Source organism: Hemitrygon akajei, chromosome 4, assembly GCF_048418815.1.
Source record: "Hemitrygon akajei chromosome 4, sHemAka1.3, whole genome shotgun sequence".
NCBI classification, from domain to species: Eukaryota; Metazoa; Chordata; class Chondrichthyes; order Myliobatiformes; family Dasyatidae; genus Hemitrygon; species Hemitrygon akajei.
Window position 1 is genome coordinate 101,661,528 of NC_133127.1, and position 22,938 is coordinate 101,684,465.

The 22,938-nt window shown below is 47.9% G+C and overlaps 1 protein-coding gene across 4 annotated transcripts in view; it reads right to left on the reverse strand.

The window, feature by feature from the left end:
- slc2a9l2 (solute carrier family 2 member 9, like 2) overlaps nucleotides 1-22,938 on the reverse strand; it is a 374,573-nt gene that overhangs the window by 91,517 nt on the left and 260,118 nt on the right. For all 4 annotated transcript variants that reach the window (XM_073043122.1, XM_073043121.1, XM_073043123.1 and 1 more), the window contains one exon: nucleotides 3,332-3,407. In XM_073043122.1, coding sequence (XP_072899223.1) covers nucleotides 3,332-3,407 — 76 coding nt within the window. The remainder of the gene's footprint in view (nucleotides 1-3,331; nucleotides 3,408-22,938) is intronic.

Consider the following 22,938-nt stretch of genomic DNA (forward strand, 5'->3'; position numbering starts at 1 on the left):
TCCAGATATAATGCGAAGAATAGCAGTGACCATGCACAGCCCTGTCTCGTGCTCCTTTCTAGGGTAAAACTATTTGATAAATATCCATTGATTTTAATCCTAGCAGTAGGATTGTCATATAGCGCCAGTATAGTTTTAATAATTGAGTCATATAAACCAAATCTATGTAAAACTCTGTAAAGAAAATTCCAATTAACCGAATCAAATGCCTTTTCAGCGTCCACGCTTATCACTATTGCTTCAATTTTATTTTTTTGTATATGATCCATAATGTGAAGCATCCTTTGTATATCGTCTTGTGTTTGGTGCTGTTGTATAAAACCTGTCTGGTTGTTATGTATCAGTATGGGTAGAAACTCTTCTATTCGTTTGGCCATAATGGAGGTAAATAATCTATAATCTACATTAAGAACGAATATTGGTCTAAATGACCTACATTCCATTTTATCCTTGCCTTCTTTCGATATAGCTGAGATTATCGCCTCCTTCCAGCTGGGTGGCATTTGTGCCTTTTTTAGAGCCCAGTTCAGTGTGGTGAGGAAAACAGGAATTAACTCATTTTTAAATTCTTTATACCACTCTGCCGTATACTCATCTGATCCTGGTGACTTGCTTAATTTAAGCCTACTAATTGCAGCTTTTAGTTCAGCTTCAGTTATGTCAGCAGTCATCGTTCTATTTTGTTTTTCGCTTAAAGTGGGTAACTCTAGAGAATTCAGGAAGGTGTCAATCTGGGTTATGTTTCCCCCTGGAACTTTGGAATACAGAGTTTTGTAAACCACTTCAAAAGCTGTGACATGCATTTTCTATCTCCAGTTGTAATTTGTAGGCAACACCCTTACTACTGTTTGGGGGTCTGTATACAACTCCCATCAGGGTCTTTTTACCCTTGCAGTTCCTCAGCTTTATCAACAATGATTCAGCACCTTCCAACCCTATGTCACCTCTTTCTAATGATCTGATTTAATTTTTTACCAACAGACCAACACCATCCCCTCTACCTTCCTGCCTATCCTTTTGATACAATGTGTGTGTACCCTTGGACATTGAGCTCTCAGCTATAATCTTTCTGCCACGATTCAGTGATGCCTACAACATCATACCTGCCAGTCTGCAACTGTACTGCAAGTTCATCTACCTTATTCTGTACACTGCACGCATTCAGATATAACATCTTCGGTCCTCTATAAACCTTTCGATTTTATTGCACCATGCTCAACCTTTTGATTCCTAACTTTGTCTGAGGTCTTACCAACATCTGCTGCCACAATCTCTCCATTAACTGCTCCCATCCCACTGCAACTCTAGTTTAAACCCCACCGTGCAGCATTAACAAACATTAGTCCCCCTCCAGTTCAGGTGCAAACCATCCCTTCTGTACCTGGTCCCAACTTCCTTGGAAGAGAGATCTATGATCCAAAACTCTCATGCCCTCCCTCCTACACCAACTCCTAAGCCACATACTAATCTTTCTAGTTTTAGCCTCACTAGCACTGGCATGAGTAGCAATCTTGAGATTACAACTCTGGAGCTCCTACCTGGCTCCCTTCCTGTTTACCATGTATACTTCGGACTGAATCATGCTGTCTGCAGAAGTTCTCTGACGACTCAGCAGTAGCTGGGTGTATAAAGGGAAGGCAGGAGAATGAATACAGGGCCCTGGCGTCAAATTGTACAAGCTGAATCATCTTCAGCTCAACATCAGTAAGACAAAGGAGATGGTGATTGTCTTTAGGAAGACTAAGCTTGCACTGCCCCCTGTTCCTATTGGTGGTGAGGACATGGATGTGGGCGAGGACCTACAGGTACCTGGCGGTGTACCTGAATGACAGACTTGAGTGGAGCACCAACACAAAAGCTGTGTACAAGAAGGGCTAGAGTCGCCTCTACCTCCTGAGGAGACTGATATCCTTTGGAGTATGCAGGCATCTTCTTCACATGTTCTACCAGTCTGTTATCACCAGTACAATCTTCTATGTGGTGATGTGCTGGGGCAATGGCATTTACATGGATGGTGCTAACAGGCTCAATAAACTGATTAGAAAGGCTGGCTCTGTTATAGGAATCAAATTGAACACACTGGAGCCTATGGTAGAACAAAGGACCCTACGGAATATCCTGGGAATTCTGGACAATGTTTCTCACCCTCTGCATGCCACCTTGGCTGAACTGAGGAGCACTTTTAGTAATAGGCTAAGACAACTGCAATGCTCCAAAGAGCGCTATATGACGTAATTTTTATCCTCGACCATTAGGCTCTATAATGAGTCGATCTATAGCTGGGTAAGTAATGACACCCTCCTGTTATATTGTTTGAGGTAACTTACTTATTCTTTTTACTTCTCTTCTAATATTTGTATATTTGTAACTTGTAATGCTACTGTGACACTGTAATTTTCTTTGGGATCAATAAAGCATCTATCTATCTGTCTGCCCTTTAACTTAGCACCTGACTCCCTATGCAGAACCTCATCACTCATCCTACCCATGTCATTGGTACCTACATGGACCATGACTTCTGGCTGTTCACCTTCCCACTTAAGAATGCTGAGGACTCAATCTGAGATATCCCTGACACTGGAGCCAGGAGGCAACATACTAACTGGGAATCTCGTTCTTGCCCACAGAACCTCCTGTTCATTCCCCTAACCACCGAATCTCCTATCACCGCAGCGTGCCTCTTCTTCCCCATTCCTGTCTGAGTCACAGAGGCAGACTCAATGCCAGAGACCCAATCACATGACCTTCATCTGTTAGGTCATTCCCCTTGACAGTATCCAAAGTGATATACCTGTTGTTGAAGGGGATGGCTACAGGGGTTCTCTGCACTGGCTCCTTAACCACTTTCCCTTTCCGGACTGTCACCCAGTTTCCTGAGTCCTACACCTTGGGTGTAACTACCTCTCTATATATCCTATTTATCACCTCAGACTCCCAAATGATCCAGAATTCATTGAGTTTCAGCTTCAAGTCCTTAATGAGGTTTGTTTGAAGCTGCAGCTGGATGCACTTCTCACAGTTGTAGTCGTCAGATACACCAGAGGTCTCCCTGCTTTCCCATATCCCGCAAGAGGAGCATTTCACTGGAATAACAACAGAGAATACCCCGCAGGCTAACAGAACTCCTAAATTCCCAAATTCAAATACAGAATACAGCACAGAAATCCCAAAATCAAAAGTTTTGTGGAGTAGAAGTAATTTACTCCAGCCAGACACTGACCAATATAAACACCCTCAACTGAAGAGAGAATTTTAGTGATGGCTATAGTATTAGTAGTTAGTAGACAGAAAGAATTTCTAATTATTGCTGAAATATAATTTTAACATTTACCTGGACCAATGCAAAATGATGTGATTACACCAAGAATGGATAACACATTCACGTATGACATCCAGAACACTTTATCCTGAAAAACATATAGTTTCAAGTAACAGAAGTCACAAAGAAGTGAGTTAAATATTAACATACAGATTTTCTCCAAACCTTACGATAGGATATGGAGTGTAATATACTTTTCAAATTGAGGACATTTACACTTGCTACTATTAAACAGTGGCATTGAAACAAGTCCAAGGAGCTACGGCCAGTAATTCTGAGAGCAGACAGAAACACAGTGTGAACACTGGAAAGAGGGCACCACCTCTCAAACTACAGCCTCCCAAATAACTTCTGCCCCACCTGTGGTACGAGTCTGCAAGTCCCACACTGGATTCTGTAGCTAGAGGTGAGGCCAAACAAACAGAATAGAAGAAAATCCACCTCAATCTGACTGCGTAAAACAAGCGTGTAGACATATAATCTCTATGTAATGTATTGTTTTGGGTCTTTCTAAAGTTAATGATATTGCCCTACTGAAGACAGGGTCTTGATAGCAAGCAGACAGTGAAGTAATGAAATACCACTAAACTTCTGTAGAGTAGCGAAGTATCAATATGTGATAAAGTTTACCTCCTGTGCAGGTTGTGTAGAATTTCAGACTGCTGCCAGGACAGAGTGAAAGCGAGATGCAGCACGTAATGGAAATTTACTATGGCTAATCATTAAGCACAAGACATTCTGTAGATGCTAGAAATCCAGAGTAACTCACAATGCTGGAGGACACAGCAGGTCAGACAGCATCTGAAAAGGTATGAAGTTGACGTTTTGAGCTAAGGCCTTTCATCAAGCCTGACTCCCTATCCCTTTCCATGGATGCTGCCTGTCCTGCTGAGTTCCTCCAGCATTTTGAGTGGCCAGTTAATCTACCAATCCTACATACAGCGGTCAGGAGCTGAAATAACAATCTAGTTCAATCAGCATCTGTGAGTGGAAAGGAATTGTGAAAACTTGGGAGTCAAAAACCGTGCATCAGGATAGGAGCTGGAGTCATGAGTATCAGCTGTAGTAGATGCACCGTTGTGGCATCCTTCGTGTTCTTTGCTGAGATATTTAATGAAAGTGTATGTATGTTTAAGGCACAAGTTGATATTCTTGATTGGTCATGAAGGGATACAGGGAGAAGGCAGGAGATTGGGGCTGACAAGAAAATGGATCAGTCATGATGAAATGGAAAAGCATACTTGATGGGCCAAATGGCCTAATTCTGCTCCTATATCTCATAGCCAAAAATTTTGTTGTCATATGCTAGCCTCATCCACAAATAATCCAGCAGGAACAGGTTTTAGAACCAATCAAGACATCTGCTTTAGTGTCTGTTCAAATAGAAATGCTTCATCTGTTCAGATGCCACTGGAATACTGTGCCTCGTGAACCACCTTTCGGTGAAGTGCCCCCTTAAATTTGCCTAAGGTCTATTGCATGACCCTACTCCTACAAACTGAGGATTACTCTCAAACTCCCTGCTTTACAGGGTGTCTGCTCAATCATGTCCTTGACCTTTCATTTTAAGGCAGACCTTTGACTTATGGTAGACCATTCAATCCATAGCCAGCCTCTCTGGTGACAATATTTTTAAACTTAAACTCCATTGTGCAGGAAGGCACAGAGGCGACTGTACTTCCTAAGAAGGTTGGCGTCATTCAATGTCTGTGGTGAGATGCTGAAGATGTTCTATAGGTCAGTTGTGGAGAGCGCCCTCTTCTTTGTGGTGGCGTGTTGGGGAGGAAGCATCAAGAAGAGGGACGCCTCACGTCTTAATAAGCTGGTAAGGAAGGCGGGCTCTGTCGTGGGCAAAGTACTGGAGAGTTTAACATCGGTAGCTGAGCGAAGGGTGCTGAGTAGGCTACGGTCAATTATGGATAACTCTGAACATCCTCTACATAGCACCATCCAGAGACAGAGAAGCAGTTTCAGCGACAGGTTACTATCGATGCAATGCTCCTCAGACAGGATGAAGAGGTCAATACTCCCCAATGCCATTAGGCTTTACAATTCTACCACCAGGACTTAAGAACTTTTTAAAAGCTATTATTAATGCTTTTGAGATAGTGATTTAGATGCATATCATATTTTTTACTGAGTTAAGTATTGTATGTAATTAGTTTTGCTACAACAAGTGTATGGGACATTGGAAAAAAGTTGGAATTTCCCCATGGGGATGAATAAAGTATCTATCTATCCATCTAAGACCACAAGACAAAGGAACAGAATTGGGCCACTTGGCCCTTTGAGTCTACTCCACCATTCAATCCTGGCTGCTCTATTTTCCCTCTCAAACCTGTTCCCCTGCCTTCTTCCCATAACCTTTGATGACTTTCTCATTAAGCATCTCTCAATCTAATGACCTGCCCCTCATAACCAGCCTTGGCAACTAATTCCACAGATTCACAACCCTCTGGCCAAAGAAACTCCACTTACTTCATCTCTGTTGTAAAGCAAAGCCTTCTATTTTCAGGCTGTGCTTTCTGGTCCTAGACTCTCCCACTATTGGAATCATCTTCTGCACACCCAATCTATCCAGGCTTTTCAATATTCAGTAGGTTTCAATGAAACTCTTCCCCCCCCACCCCCCACCGCCATTCTTCTAAACTCTCGTGCTACACATATACGTATGAAACCTTTCATTCCCAGGATCATTCTTGAAAACCTCCTCTGGACCATCTCCAATGCCAACACATTCTTTCTTAGATATGGAGCTCAAAACTGCTTACAATACCTCAAATGTGGTCTGACCAATGCCTTAGAAAGGCTCAGCCTTACATTCTTGTCTTTGCCTTACTTCCAATTCAGCTTGCAAGTTAATATTCAGGGAAACCTGCACTGTCAAGTCCCTTTCCACTGCAATTTCTGAATTCTCTCCCGATTCAGAAAGTAGTCTACACCTCTATTCCTTCTTACAAAGCATGGCCATAACACTTCACTACATTGTATTCTATCTGCCACTTCTTTGTCTATTTTCCTAACTTATCCAAGTCATTCTGCAATCTCCCTACTTCTCTACACTGTCTGCCTCTCCACTTACCTTTCTATCATCCACCAACTTGGCCATGAAGCCACTAATTCTGTCATCCAGACTAATAACACAGAGCATGAAAAGTAGAGCACCCAGCACTGACCCCTGTGAAGCAACACTAGTCAACAGCAGCCAATCAATAAAGGCCACCTTTATTCCCACTTTTTGTCTTCAAGTCAGCCAATTTTCTATGCTAGTGTCTTTCCTGTGATACCATGGGCTCATACCTTGTTTAGCAACCGCATGTGTGACACCTTGTCAAAGGCTTTCTGAAAATCCAAGCACACAACATACACTGACCCTCTTTGTCCATAAGACCTTAAGACACAGGAGCAGAATTAGGCCATTCAGCCCATCGAGTCTGTTTCATCATTCCATCATGGCTGATCCTGGATCCCACTCAACCCCATACACCTGCCTTCTCGCCATGCCCTTTGATGCCCTGACTGATCAGGAAACAATCAACTTCTGCCTTAAATATATGCACAGAATTGGCCTCGACTGCAGTCTGTGGCAGAGCATTCCACAGATTCACTACTGTCTGGCTAAAAAAAATTCCTCCTTACCTCTGCTCTAAAAGGTTGCCCCTCAATTTTGAGGCTGTACCCTCTAGTTCTGGATACACACACCATAGGAAACATCTTCTCCAGATCCACTCTATCTAGTCCTTTCAACATTCGGTAGGTTTCAATTAGATCCCCCAGCATCCTTCTAAATTCCAGAAAGTACAGGCCCATAGCAGCCAAATGCTCCTCACATGTTAACCCCTTCATTCCTGGAATCATCCCCATGAACTTCCTCTGGACGGTCTCCAATGATAACACATCCTTTCTGAGATAAGGGGCCCAAAACCTGTTGACAATACTCCAAGTGCAGCCTGACTAGTATCTTATAAAGTCTCAGCATTATCTCCTTGATTTATAATTGACTCCCTTTGAAATAAATGCCAACATTGCACTTGCCTTCTTTACCACAGACTCAACCTGTAAATTAACCTTCTGGGAGTCTTGCACGAGGACTCCCAAGTCCCTCTGCACCTCTGATGTTTGAATCTTCTCCCCATTTAGATAATAGTCCGCACTGTTGTTCCTTTTACCAAAATGCATTATCATACATTTCACAACATTGCACTCCATCTGCCAGTTTTTTTGCCCATTCTTCCAATTTGTCTAAGTCCTGCTGTGATCACAGTGCTTCCTCAGCACTACCAACTCCTCCACCTATCTTTGTAACATCCAGAAACTTTGCCACAAAGCCATCAATTCTATTACCCAAATCATTGACGATGTGAAAAGTAGCGGTCCCAATACTGACCCCTGAGGAACACCACTAGTCACTGGCATCCAATCAGAAAAGGCCCCCTTTATTCCCACTCACTGTCTCCTGCATGCTATCCATGCCAGTATCTTTTCTATAATACCATAGGATTTTATCTTATTAAGCAACCTCCTGTGTGGCACCTTGTCAAATGCCTTCAGAAAACCCAAGTAAATGACATTCACTGCCTCTCCTTTATCCACCCTGCTTGTTACTTCCTCGAAGAACTCTTAACAGATTTGTCAGGCAGGATTTCCCTTTACAACAAATGCTGATTTTGACTTATTTATCATTAGTCTCCAAATACCTTGAAACCTCATCCTTAATCATGGACTCCAACACTTTTCCAACCACTGAGGTTAGGCTAACAGGCCTACAATTTCCTTTCTTGTGTTTTCCTCCATTTTTAAAGAGTGGAGTGACATTTGCAAACTTCCAGTCCTCTGGGACCATGCCAGAGTCAAGTGATTCTTGAGAGATCATGACCAACACATCTGTTATCTCTTGAGCAGCCTCTCTCAGGACTCTGGGATGTAGTCCATTTGGTCCAGGTCACTTATCCACCGTAAGACCTTTGAGTTTGCCTAGCACCTTTTCCTTTGTAATAGCAATGGCACTCACTCCTGCTCCCTGACAGTCACAGACTTCTGGCACACTGCTAATGTCTTCCACAGTGAAGAACGATGCAAAGTACCCATTAAGATCAGCTGCCTTTTTTTGATGTCTCCCATTACTACCTCACCAACATAATTTTCCAGTGGAACTCTCACCTCCTTTTCACTCTTTAAATAACTGAATTTTTTTTGGTATCCTGCTTTATACTATTGGCTAGTCTGCCCTCATATTTCATCTTTTCCAGTCTTGTAGCTTTTGTAGTTGCCTTTTATTAGATTTTACAAAATTCCCAATCATCCAACTTTCCACTCACTTTTGCTACCTTATATGCCCTTTCCTTGGCTTTTATACAGTCTTTAACTTCCTTTGTCAGCCACAGTTGCCTACCCCTGTCACTTAAGAACTTCTTCCTCTGTGGGACTCTATCCTGAGCCTTGTGAACTCTTCCCAGAAACTGCTGCCATCTCTGCTCTGCCATCACCCCCACCAGTATCCTCATCCAATCCACCAGGGCAAGCTCCTCTCTCATGCTTCTGTAATTTCCTTTATTCCATTGCAATACTGATACATGTGGTTTATGCTTCTCTCCCTCAAATTGCAGTATGAATTCAATCAATTATGATCACTGCCTCCTAAGGGTCCCTTTACATTAAGCTCCCTGAAAAGATCTGGGTTATTACACAACACCCAGTCTATGATAGCCTTTCCCCATGTAGGCTCAAGCACAAGCTACTCTCAAAACCCATCTGGTAGGCATTCAACAAATTCCCTCTCTTGCGATCTGACACCAACCTGATTTTCTCAGTCCCCTTGCATATTAAAGTCCCCCATTACAATTGTGTCATTACCCTTATTACATGTCCTTTCCAGCTCCCTTTGCAATTTGAACCCACATCTTTGCTACTACTTGGAGGTCTATATATGATACCCATAATGTTTTTTTTACACTTGCAGTTTCTTAACTTCACCCACAAAGATTCAACATTCTCTAACCCTATGTCTCATCTTTCTAAAGATATAATTCCACCTCTTATCAAGACAGCCACACCACTACATATGCCTTCCTGCCTTTCCTTTTGATACAAAGTATATCCTTTGATGTTAAGCTCCCCACTATGGCCTTTCATGGCTCAGTGACGCCCACAAGATCACACCGACCAATTTCTAATTGTGCCACGAGTTCCTCCACCTTATTGTGAATGCTACACACATTTAAATATAGCACGCTCAGTCCTGCATTCTTCACCCTTTTGAATTTTGCCTCTGTGGTACAATTTAACTCTTTGCATTTGCACCCAGTCATTTGCTTGTCCGTCCTTATGTTCATGTTGCACTCATCATGCACTTGTAAACCTGCTGGTTCATCCTCAGCTCTATCAATCTGGTTCCCATTCCCCTGCCATATTAGTTTGAATCACTTCCAACAACTGTCTAGCAAATCTGCCTGCAAGAATATTGGACCCCATGAATTGTCAATCCTGCCTGTTACTTCCTCAATGAATTCCTACAGATTTTTCAGGTAAGATATCCCTTAAGGAAGCCATGCTGACTTCAGCCTATGTGATCACGTGTCTTCAAGTACCCCACAGCCTTATCCTTCAGCATGGACTCTATCATCTTGGCAATCACTGAAGTCAGGTTAACTGACCTATAGTTTCCTGTCTTTTGCCTCCTTTCTTTCTTAAAGAGTGGTGTGACACTGAGATTTTACATTTCTCTCGACCAATCCATAATCTCTTCAGGTACCTCTTTCAGAACCGTGGGGTGTAGTCCAACTGGCCCAGGTGACTTACCCATTGTCAGCACCTTCATGGTGATAGCAACTACACTCACTTCTGCACCCTGATACTGTCAGATTTCTGGCACACTACCAGTGTCTTCCACAGTGAAGACAGGTGCAAAATGCTGATTCAGTTTGTCTGACATTTCTTTGTCTCCCATTACTACCTGCCCAGTGTCATTTTCCAACAGTCCAACGTCCAGTCTTGCCTCCCTGTTACTCTTCAAATATCTGAAAAAACTTTTCATATCACTTTTTATATTATTGGACAGCTTACCTTCATGTCTTATCTTTTCTCTCCTTATTGCTTTTTAGTTGTCTTCTGTTAGTTTTTAATATCTTCCAAATTCTGTCGCTTCCCACTAACTTTTGCAAAACCGTGTGCCCTCTCTTTTGCTTTTATGCTGTCTTTAACATCCTTGCTGCTATGGTTGCCTCATTCCAAATGTCTCTCTTCCACACACTGAAAGAACATGAAGACCAGAGAGCCTGAAAGCAGCAATCCCCTTGAATTGAGGCTCTAATTCTCCCTGCCCTTGACTTCACAATCCACAACCTACCTCCTCTGCCTCTTGAGGAATGGAGGAAATTGCTTAAATTTATTTTTGCATATATCTATATTATTACACTGAATCAATAATTCTTTGATAACATGTGACAAATTCCCCTAGGAATCTTCATAAGTATGGTTCCATAACAACATAATGAAAGGCATTATATAACTGAAATATCTGCAATGCAATACTACTTCACTGTTTTTTCAGGAAGGTGTTTTGTCCCTGTGATCCTTTCTCTTTTGCTTGATACACAGCCCTTAGAACACCAACCTGCTTTTTAAAACACCATTGCCAATTTTAGATGAAGAAGTGTGTATATAAACTGTAGCTTCACATACAAAATGCTGGAGACTGCATCTAAGGAGGGGAATAAGCAATGATGCTTTGAGCTGAAACAGAAAGGAAAGGGGGCAGAAGTTGGGGGGAGGGAAGGAGTTCAAGCTGACAGGTGATAGGTAAGTCCAGATGGGTGTGTGGGGAGGGGGAGATGAAGCAGGGACAGGGATGGGAGGATGGTGAGAAGCTGTGAGACGGATGGGAGGATGGTGAGAAGCTGGGAGACGGATGGGAGGATGAAGTGAGAAGCTGGGAGACGGATGGGAGGATGAAGTGAGATGCTGGGAGACGGATGGGAGGATGAAGTGAGAAGCTGGGAGACGGATGGGAGGATGAAGTGAGAAGCTGTGAGAGGGATGGGAGGATGAAGTGAGAAGCTGGGAGACAGATGAGAGAATGGTGAGAAGCTGTGAGAGGGATGGGAGGATGAAGTGAGAAGCTGGGAGAGGAATGGGTGGATGTAGTGAGAAGCTGTGAGAGGGATGGGAGGATGAAGTGAGAAGCTGGGAGATGGATGGGAGGATGGTGAAAAGCTGTGAGAGGGATGGGTGGATGAAGATGGTCTGCATCCTAAAGGAGGAGGCTCTGGAAATTGCGGATGCATTGGTAATCATTTTCCAATGTTCCTTAGATTCAGGATCAGTTCCTGAGGATTGGAGAATGGCTAATGTTATCCCACTTTTTAAGAAAGGAGGGAGGGAGAAAACAGAACTATCATCCTGTCAGCCTAACATCAGTAGTGGGGAAGATGCTAGAGTCCATTATTAAAGATGAAATAGTGGCATATCTAGATAGCAGTGATAGGATTGGGCTGAGCCAGCATGGATTTACCAAGGGCAAATCATGCTTGACTAATCTATTGGAGTTTTTCGAGGATGTAACCAGGAAGTTAGACAAGGGAGATCCAGTGGATGTAGTGTACCTCGATTTTCAGAAGGCATTTGATAAGGTCCCACATAGGAGATTGGTGGGTAAAATCAGAGCTCATGGCATTGGGGGGAAGATATTGACATGGATAGAAAACTGGTTGGCAGATAGAAAGCGAAGGGTAACGGTGAATGGGTGTTTCTCGGAATGGCAGGTGGTGACTAGTGGGGTGCCACAGGGCTCGGTATTGGGACCACAGCTGTTTACGATTTACATCAACGATTTAGATGAAGGCATTGAGAATAACATCAGCAAGTTTGCTGATGATACTAAGCTGGGTGGCAGTGTGACATGTGATGAGGATGTTAGGAGAATTCAGGGTGACTTGGATAGGCTGAGTGAGTGGGCAGATACTTGGCAGATGACGTTTAATGTGAATAAGTGTGAGGTTATCCACTTTGGGAGTAAGAACAGGAAGGCAGATTATTATCTGAACGGTGTAGAGTTAGGTAAGGGAGAAATACAAAGAGATCTAGGAGTCCTTGTTCATCAGTCACTGAAGGTGAATGAGCAAGTGCAGCAGGCAGTGAAGAAGGCTAATGGAATGTTGGCCTTTATTACAAAGGGAATTGAGTACAAGAGCAAGGAAATCCTTTTGCATTTGTACAGGGTCCTGGTGAGACCACACCTGGAGTATTGTGTACAGTTTTGGTCTCTAGGGTTAAGGAAGGACATCCTGGCTGTAGAGGAAGTGCAGCGTAGATTCACAAGGTTAATTCCTGGGATGTCCAGACTGTCTTACGCAGAGAGGTTAGAGAGACTGGGCTTGTACACGCTGGAATTAAGGAGATTGAGAGGGGATCTGATTGCAACATATAAGATTATTAAGGGATAGGACAAGATAGAGGCAGGAAGTATGTTCCAGATGCTGGGAGAGTCCAGTACCAGAGGGCATGGTTTGAGAATAAGGGGTAGGTCATTTAGGACAGAGTTAAGGAAAAACTTCTTCTCCCAGAGAGTTGTGGGAGTCTGGAATGCACTGCCTCGGAAGGCAGTGGAGGCCAATTCTCTGGATGCTTTCAAGAAGGAGCTAGATAGGTATCTTATGGATAGGGGAATCAACGGATATGGGGACAAGGCAGGAACCATGTATTGATAGTAGATGATCAGCCATGATCTCAGAATGGTGGTGCAGGCTCAAAGGGCCGAATGGTCTACTTCTGCACCTATTGTCTATTGTCTATAAGTGAGAAGCTGGGAGACGGATGGGAGGATGAAGTGAGAAGCTGGGAGACAGATGGGAGGTTGAAGTGAGAAGCTGGGAGACAGATGGGAGGATGAAGTGAGAAGCTGGGAGAGGAATGGGAGGATGAAGTGAGAAGCTGGGAGAGGAATGGGAGGATGGTGAAAAGCTGTGAGAGGGATGGGTGGATGAAGTGAGCTGGGAAAGGGATGGGTGGATGAAGTGAGAAGCTGTGAGAGGGATGGGAGGATGGAGTGAGAAGCTGGGAGAGGGATGGGTGGATGAAGTGAGAAGCTGGGAGAGAATGGGAGGATGAAGTGAGAAGCTGGGAGAGGAATGGGAGGATGAAGTGAGAAGCTGGGAGACAGATGGGTGGATGAAATGAGAAGCTGGGAGAGGGATGGGTGGATGAAGTGAGAAGCTGGGAGAGGATGGGAGGATGAAGTGAGAAGCTGGGAGAGGGATGTGAGGATAAAGTGAGAAGCTGGGAGATGGATGGGTGGATGAAGTGAGAAGCTGGGAGAGGATGGGAGGATGAAGTGAGAAGCTGGGAGATGGATGGGAGGATGGTGAGAAGCTGGGAGAGGGATGGGTGGATGAAGTGAGAAGCTGGGAGACGGATGGGTGGATGAAGTGAGAAGCTGGGAGAGGGATGGGAGGATGGTGAAAAGCTGTGAGAGGGATGGGTGGATGAAGTGAGAAGCTGGGAGAGGATGGGAGGATGAAGTGAGAAGCTGGGAGAGGGATGTGAGGATGAAGTGAGAAGCTGGGAGATGGATGGGAGGATGGTGAGAAGCTGGGAGAGGGATGGGTGGATGAAGTGAGAAGCTGGGAGACGGATGGGTGGATGAAGTGAGAAGCTGGGAGAGAATGGGAGGATGAAGTGAGAAGCTGGGAGAGGAATGGGAGGATGAAGTGAGAAGCTGGGAGACAGATGGGTGGATGAAATGAGAAGCTGGGAGAGGGATGGGTGGATGAAGTGAGAAGCTGGGAGAGGATGGGAGGATGAAGTGAGAAGCTGGGAGAGGGATGTGAGGATAAAGTGAGAAGCTGGGAGACGGATGGGTGGATGAAGTGAGAAGCTGGGAGAGGATGGGAGGATGAAGTGAGAAGCTGGGAGATGGATGGGAGGATGGTGAGAAGCTGGGAGAGGGATGGGTGGATGAAGTGAGAAGCTGGGAGACGGATGGGTGGATGAAGTGAGAAGCTGGGAGAGGGATGGGAGGATGGTGAAAAGCTGTGAGAGGGATGGGTGGATGAAGTGAGAAGCTGGGAGAGGATGGGAGGATGAAGTGAGAAGCTGGGAGAGGGATGTGAGGATGAAGTGAGAAGCTGGGAGATGGATGGGAGGATGGTGAGAAGCTGGGAGAGGGATGGGTGGATGAAGTGAGAAGCTGGGAGACGGATGGGTGGATGAAGTGAGAAGCTGGGAGAGGATGGGAGGATGAAGTGAGAAGCTGGGAGTGGGATGTGAGGATGAAGTGAGAAGCTGGGAGATGGATGGGAGGATGGTGAGAAGCTGGGAGAGGGATGGGTGGATGAAGTGAGAAGCTGGGAGACGGATGGGTGGATGAAATGAGAAGCTGGGAGAGGGATGTGAGGATGAAGTGAGAAGCTGGGAGATAGATGGGAGGATGGTGAGAAGCTGGGAGATGGATGGGAGGATGGTGAGAAGCTGGGAGAGGGATGGGTGGATGGTGAGAAGCTGGGAGACGGATGGGTGGATGAAGTGAGAAGCTGGGAGAGGAATGGGTGGATGAAGTGAGAAGCTGGGAGAGGGATGTGAGGATGGTGAAAAGCTGTGAGAGGGATGGGTGGATGAAGTGAGAAGCTGGGAGAGGGATGTGAGGATGAAGTGAGAAGCTGGGAGATGGATGGGAGGATGAAGTGAGAAGCTGGGAGACGGATGGGAGGATGAAGTGAGAAGCTGTGAGAGGGATGTGAGGATGAAGTGAGAAGCTGGGAGACGGATGGGAGGATGATGTGAGAAGCTGGGAGACGGATGGGAGGATGAAGTGAGAAGCTGTGAGAGGGATGTGAGGATGAAGTGAGAAGCTGGGAGACGGATGGGAGGATGAAGTGAGAAGCTGTGAGAGGGATGTGAGGATGAAGTGAGAAGCTGGGAGACGGATGGGAGGATGAAGTGAGAAGCTGTGAGAGGGATGTGAGGATGAAGTGAGAAGCTGGGAGACGGATGGGAGGATGAAGTGAGAAGCTGGGAGACGGATGTGAGGATGAAGTGAGAAGCTGGGAGACGGATGGGAGGATGAAGTGAGAAGCTGTGAGAGGGATGTGAGGATGAAGTGAGAAGCTGGGAGACGGATGGGAGGATGAAGTGAGAAGCTGGGAGACGGATGGGAGGATGAAGTGAGAAGCTGTGAGAGGGATGTGAGGATGAAGTGAGAAGCTGGGAGAGGGATGTGAGGATGAAGTGAGAAGCTGTGAGACGGATGGGTGGATGAAGTGAGAAGCTGTGAGAGGGATGGGTGGATGAAGTGAGAAGCTGGGAGAGGGATGGGTGGATGGTGAAAAGCTGTGAGAGGGATGGGTGGATGAAGTGAGAAGCTGGGAGAGGGATGGGAGGATGAAGTGAGAAGCTGGGAGACGGATGGGTGGATGAAGTGAGAAGCTGTGAGAGGGATGGGTGGATGAAGTGAGAAGCTGGGAGAGGGATGGGAGGATGAAATGAGAAGCTGGGAGAGGAATGGGTGGATGAAGTGAGAAGCTGGGAGAGGGATGTGAGGATGAAGTGAGAAGCTGGGAGACGGATGGGTGGATGAAGTGAGAAGCTGGCAGAGGAATGGGTGGATGAAATGAGAAGCTGGGAGAGGGATGTGAGGATGAAGTGAGAAGCTGGGAGAAGGATGGGTGGATGAAGTGAGAAGCTGGGAGACAGATGGGAGGATGGTGAGAAGCTGGGAGACGGATGGGTGGATGAAGTGAGAAGCTGGGAGACGGATGGGTGGATGAAGTGAGAAGCTGGGAGAGGATGGGAGGATGAAGTGAGAAGCTGGGAGACAGATGGGAGGATGGTGAGAGGCTGGGAGACGGATGGGTGGATGAAGTGAGAAGCTGTGAGAGGGATGTGAGGATGAAGTGAGAAGCTGGGAGACGGATGGGTGGATGAAGTGAGAAGCTGGGAGAGGATGGGAGGATGAAGTGAGAAGCTGGGAGAGGGATGTGAGGATGAAGTGAGAAGCTGGGAGAGGGATGGGTGGATGAAGTGAGAAGCTGGGAGACGGATGGGTGGATGAAGTGAGAAGCTGGGAGAGGGATGGGTGGATGAAGTGAGAAGCTGGGAGACGGATGGGTGGATGAAGTGAGAAGCTGGGAGACGGATGGGTGGATGAAGTGAGAAGCTGTGAGAGGGATGTGAGGATGAAGTGAGAAGCTGGGAGAGGGATGGGAGGATGAAGTGAGAAGCTGGGAGACGGATGGGAGGATGAAGTGAGAAGCTGGGAGAGGGATGGGAGGATGAAGTGAGAAGCTGGGAGACGGATGGGTGGATGAAGTGAGAAGCTGGGAGACGGATGGGTGGATGAAGTGAGAAGCTGTGAGAGGGATGTGAGGATGAAGTGAGAAGCTGGGAGAGGGATGGGAGGATGAAGTGAGAAGCTGGGAGACGGATGGGAGGATGAAGTGAGAAGCTGGGAGACAGGTGGGAGGATGGTGAGAAGCTGGGAGAGGGATGGGTGGATGGTGAAAAGCTGTGAGAGGGATGGGTGGATGAAGTGAGAAGCTGGGAGAGGGATGGGAGGATGAAGTGAGAAGCTGTGAGAGGGATGGGTGGATGAAGTGAGAAGCTGGGAGAGGGATGGGTGGATGAAGTGAGAAGCTGGGAGACGGATGGGTGGATGAAGTGAGAAGCTGGGAGAGGATGGGAGGATGAAGTGAGAAGCTGGGAGTGGGATGTGAGGATGAAGTGAGAAGCTGGGAGATGGATGGGAGGATGGTGAGAAGCTGGGAGAGGGATGGGTGGATGAAGTGAGAAGCTGGGAGACGGATGGGTGGATGAAATGAGAAGCTGGGAGAGGGATGTGAGGATGAAGTGAGAAGCTGGGAGATAGATGGGAGGATGGTGAGAAGCTGGGAGATGGATGGGAGGATGGTGAGAAGCTGGGAGAGGGATGGGTGGATGGTGAGAAGCTGGGAGACGGATGGGTGGATGAAGTGAGAAGCTGGGAGAGGAATGGGTGGATGAAGTGAGAAGCTGGGAGAGGGATGTGAGGATGGTGAAAAGCTGTGAGAGGGATGGGTGGATGAAGTGAGAAGCTGGGAGAGGGATGTGAGGATGAAGTGAGAAGCTGGGAGATGGATGGGAGGATGAAGTGAGAAGCTGGGAGACGGATGGGAGGATGAAGTGAGAAGCTGTGAGAGGGATGTGAGGATGAAGTGAGAAGCTGGGAGACGGATGGGAGGATGATGTGAGAAGCTGGGAGACGGATGGGAGGATGAAGTGAGAAGCTGTGAGAGGGATGTGAGGATGAAGTGAGAAGCTGGGAGACGGATGGGAGGATGAAGTGAGAAGCTGTGAGAGGGATGTGAGGATGAAGTGAGAAGCTGGGAGACGGATGGGAGGATGAAGTGAGAAGCTGTGAGAGGGATGTGAGGATGAAGTGAGAAGCTGGGAGACGGATGGGAGGATGAAGTGAGAAGCTGGGAGACGGATGTGAGGATGAAGTGAGAAGCTGGGAGACGGATGGGAGGATGAAGTGAGAAGCTGTGAGAGGGATGTGAGGATGAAGTGAGAAGCTGGGAGACGGATGGGAGGATGAAGTGAGAAGCTGGGAGACGGATGGGAGGATGAAGTGAGAAGCTGTGAGAGGGATGTGAGGATGAAGTGAGAAGCTGGGAGAGGGATGTGAGGATGAAGTGAGAAGCTGTGAGACGGATGGGTGGATGAAGTGAGAAGCTGTGAGAGGGATGGGTGGATGAAGTGAGAAGCTGGGAGAGGGATGGGTGGATGGTGAAAAGCTGTGAGAGGGATGGGTGGATGAAGTGAGAAGCTGGGAGAGGGATGGGAGGATGAAGTGAGAAGCTGGGAGACGGATGGGTGGATGAAGTGAGAAGCTGTGAGAGGGATGGGTGGATGAAGTGAGAAGCTGGGAGAGGGATGGGAGGATGAAATGAGAAGCTGGGAGAGGAATGGGTGGATGAAGTGAGAAGCTGGGAGAGGGATGTGAGGATGAAGTGAGAAGCTGGGAGACGGATGGGTGGATGAAGTGAGAAGCTGGCAGAGGAATGGGTGGATGAAATGAGAAGCTGGGAGAGGGATGTGAGGATGAAGTGAGAAGCTGGGAGAAGGATGGGTGGATGAAGTGAGAAGCTGGGAGACAGATGGGAGGATGGTGAGAAGCTGGGAGACGGATGGGTGGATGAAGTGAGAAGCTGGGAGACGGATGGGTGGATGAAGTGAGAAGCTGGGAGAGGATGGGAGGATGAAGTGAGAAGCTGGGAGACAGATGGGAGGATGGTGAGAGGCTGGGAGACGGATGGGTGGATGAAGTGAGAAGCTGTGAGAGGGATGTGAGGATGAAGTGAGAAGCTGGGAGACGGATGGGTGGATGAAGTGAGAAGCTGGGAGAGGATGGGAGGATGAAGTGAGAAGCTGGGAGAGGGATGTGAGGATGAAGTGAGAAGCTGGGAGAGGGATGGGTGGATGAAGTGAGAAGCTGGGAGACGGATGGGTGGATGAAGTGAGAAGCTGGGAGAGGGATGGGTGGATGAAGTGAGAAGCTGGGAGACGGATGGGTGGATGAAGTGAGAAGCTGGGAGACGGATGGGTGGATGAAGTGAGAAGCTGTGAGAGGGATGTGAGGATGAAGTGAGAAGCTGGGAGAGGGATGGGAGGATGAAGTGAGAAGCTGGGAGACGGATGGGAGGATGAAGTGAGAAGCTGGGAGAGGGATGGGAGGATGAAGTGAGAAGCTGGGAGACGGATGGGTGGATGAAGTGAGAAGCTGGGAGACGGATGGGTGGATGAAGTGAGAAGCTGTGAGAGGGATGTGAGGATGAAGTGAGAAGCTGGGAGAGGGATGGGAGGATGAAGTGAGAAGCTGGGAGACGGATGGGAGGATGAAGTGAGAAGCTGGGAGACAGGTGGGAGGATGGTGAGAAGCTGGGAGAGGGATGGGTGGATGGTGAAAAGCTGTGAGAGGGATGGGTGGATGAAGTGAGAAGCTGGGAGAGGGATGGGAGGATGAAGTGAGAAGCTGTGAGAGGGATGGGTGGATGAAGTGAGAAGCTGGGAGAGGGATGGGAGGATGAAGTGAGAAGCTGGGAGACGGATGGGTGGATGAAGTGAGAAGCTGGGAGAGGAATGGGTGGATGAAATGAGAAGCTGGGAGAGGGATGTGAGGATGAAGTGAGAAGCTGGGAGAAGGATGGGTGGATGAAGTGAGAAGCTGGGAGACGGATGGGTGGATGAAGTGAGAAGCTGTGAGAGGGATGTGAGGATGAAGTGAGAAGCTGGGAGACGGATGGGAGGATGGTGAGAAGCTGGGAGAGGGATGGGTGGATGAAGTGAGAAGCTGGGAGACGGATGGGTGGATGAAGTGAGAAGCTGTGAGAGGGATGTGAGGATGAAGTGAGAAGCTGGGAGAGGATGGGAGGATGAAGTGAGAAGCTGGGAGAGGGATGTGAGGATGAAGTGAGAAGCTGGGAGACGGATGGGTGGATGAAGTGAGAAGCTGGGAGACGGATGGGTGGATGAAGTGAGAAGCTGTGAGAGGGATGTGAGGATGAAGTGAGAAGCTGGGAGACGGATGGGTGGATGAAGTGAGAAGCTGGGAGAGGATGGGAGGATGAAGTGAGAAGCTGGGAGAGGGATGGGAGGTTGGTGAAAAGCTGTGAGAGGGATGGGTGGATGAAGTGAGAAGCTGGGAGATGGATGGGAGGATGGTGAGAAGCTGGGAGAGGGATGGGTGGATGAAGTGAGAAGCTGGGAGACGGATGGGTGGATGAAGTGAGAAGCTGGGAGACAAATGGGAGGATGAAGTGAGAAGCTGGGAGACAGATGGGTGGATGAAGTGAGAAGCTGGGAGAGGGATGGGTGGATGAAGTTAGAAGCTGTGAGAGGGATGTGAGGATGAAGTGAGAAGCTGTGAGAGGGATGGGTGGATGAAGTGAGAAGCTGGGAGAGGGATGGGTGGATGAAGTGAGAAGCTGGGAGAGGGATGTGAGGATGAAGTGAGAAGCTGGGAGATAGATGGGAGGATGGTGAGAAGCTGGGAGATGGATGGGAGGATGGTGAGAAGCTGGGAGAGGGATGGGTGGATGGTGAGAAGCTGGGAGACGGATGGGTGGATGAAGTGAGAAGCTGGGAGAGGAATGGGTGGATGAAGTGAGAAGCTGGGAGAGGGATGTGAGGATGGTGAAAAGCTGTGAGAGGGATGGGTGGATGAAGTGAGAAGCTGGGAGAGGGATGTGAGGATGAAGTGAGAAGCTGGGAGATGGATGGGAGGATGAAGTGAGAAGCTGGGAGACGGATGGGAGGATGAAGTGAGAAGCTGTGAGAGGGATGTGAGGATGAAGTGAGAAGCTGGGAGACGGATGGGAGGATGATGTGAGAAGCTGGGAGACGGATGGGAGGATGAAGTGAGAAGCTGTGAGAGGGATGTGAGGATGAAGTGAGAAGCTGGGAGACGGATGGGAGGATGAAGTGAGAAGCTGTGAGAGGGATGTGAGGATGAAGTGAGAAGCTGGGAGACGGATGGGAGGATGAAGTGAGAAGCTGTGAGAGGGATGTGAGGATGAAGTGAGAAGCTGGGAGACGGATGGGAGGATGAAGTGAGAAGCTGGGAGACGGATGGGAGGATGAAGTGAGAAGCTGTGAGAGGGATGTGAGGATGAAGTGAGAAGCTGGGAGAGGGATGTGAGGATGAAGTGAGAAGCTGTGAGACGGATGGGTGGATGAAGTGAGAAGCTGTGAGAGGGATGGGTGGATGAAGTGAGAAGCTGGGAGAGGGATGGGTGGATGGTGAAAAGCTGTGAGAGGGATGGGTGGATGAAGTGAGAAGCTGGGAGAGGGATGGGAGGATGGTGAAAAGCTGTGAGAGGGATGGGTGGATGAAGTGAGAAGCTGGGAGAGGGATGGGAGGATGAAGTGAGAAGCTGGGAGACGGATGGGTGGATGAAGTGAGAAGCTGTGAGAGGGATGGGTGGATGAAGTGAGAAGCTGGGAGAGGGAAGGGAGGATGAAATGAGAAGCTGGGAGAGGAATGGGTGGATGAAGTGAGAAGCTGGGAGAGGGATGTGAGGATGAAGTGAGAAGCTGGGAGACGGATGGGTAGATGAAGTGAGAAGCTGGGAGAGGGATGTGAGGATGAAGTGAGAAGCTGGGAGAAGGATGGGTGGATGAAGTGAGAAGCTGGGAGACAGATGGGAGGATGGTGAGAAGCTGGGAGACGGATGGGTGGATGAAGTGAGAAGCTGGGAGACGGATGGGTGGATGAAGTGAGAAGCTGTGAGAGGGATGTGAGGATGAAGTGAGAAGCTGGGAGACGGATGGGTGGATGAAGTGAGAAGCTGGGAGAGGATGGGAGGATGAAGTGAGAAGCTGGGAGAGGGATGTGAGGATGAAGTGAGAAGCTGGGAGAGGGATGGGTGGATGAAGTGAGAAGCTGGGAGACGGATGGGTGGATGAAGTGAGAAGCTGGGAGAGGGATGGGTGGATGAAGTGAGAAGCTGGGAGACGGATGGGTGGATGAAGTGAGAAGCTGTGAGAGGGATGTGAGGATGAAGTGAGAAGCTGGGAGACGGATGGGTGGATGAAGTGAGAAGCTGTGAGAGGGATGTGAGGATGAAGTGAGAAGCTGGGAGAGGGATGGGAGGATGAAGTGAGAAGCTGTGAGAGGGATGTGAGGATGAAGTGAGAAGCTGGGAGAGGGATGGGTGGATGAAGTGAGAAGCTGGGAGAGGGATGTGAGGATGAAGTGAGAAGCTGGGAGAGGGATGGGTGGATGAAGTGAGAAGCTGGGAGAGGGATGGGTGGATGAAGTGAGAAGCTGTGAGAGGGATGTGAGGATGAAGTGAGAAGCTGGGAGAGGGATGGGTGGATGAAGTGAGAAGCTGTGAGAGGGATGTGAGGATGAAGTGAGAAGCTGGGAGAGGGATGGGTGGATGAAGTGAGAAGCTGGGAGAGGGATGTGAGGATGAAGTGAGAAGCTGGGAGAGGGATGGGTGGATGAAGTGAGAAGCTGGGAGAGGGATGTGAGGATGAAGTGAGAAGCTGGGAGAGGGATGGGTGGATGAAGTGAGAAGCTGTGAGAGGGATGTGAGGATGAAGTGAGAAGCTGGGAGAGGGATGGGTGGATGAAGTGAGAAGCTGGGAGAGGGATGTGAGGATGAAGTGAGAAGCTGGGAGACGGATGGGTGGATGAAGTGAGAAGCTGTGAGAGGGATGGGTGGATGAAGTGAGAAGCTGGGAGAGGGATGGGAGGATGAAATGAGAAGCTGGGAGACGGATGGGTGGATGAAGTGAGAAGCTGTGAGACGGATGGGTGGATGAAGTGAGAAGCTGGGAGAGGAATGGGTGGATGAAGTGAGAAGCTGGGAGAGGGATGTGAGGATGAAGTGAGAAGCTGGGAGACGGATGGGTGGATGAAGTGAGAAGCTGGGAGAGGAATGGGTGGATGAAATGAGAAGCTGGGAGAGGGATGTGAGGATGAAGTGAGAAGCTGGGAGAAGGATGGGTGGATGAAGTGAGAAGCTGGGAGACAGATGGGAGGATGGTGAGAAGCTGGGAGACGGATGGGTGGATGAAGTGAGAAGCTGGGAGACGGATGGGTGGATGAAGTGAGAAGCTGGGAGAGGGATGGGTGGATGAAGTGA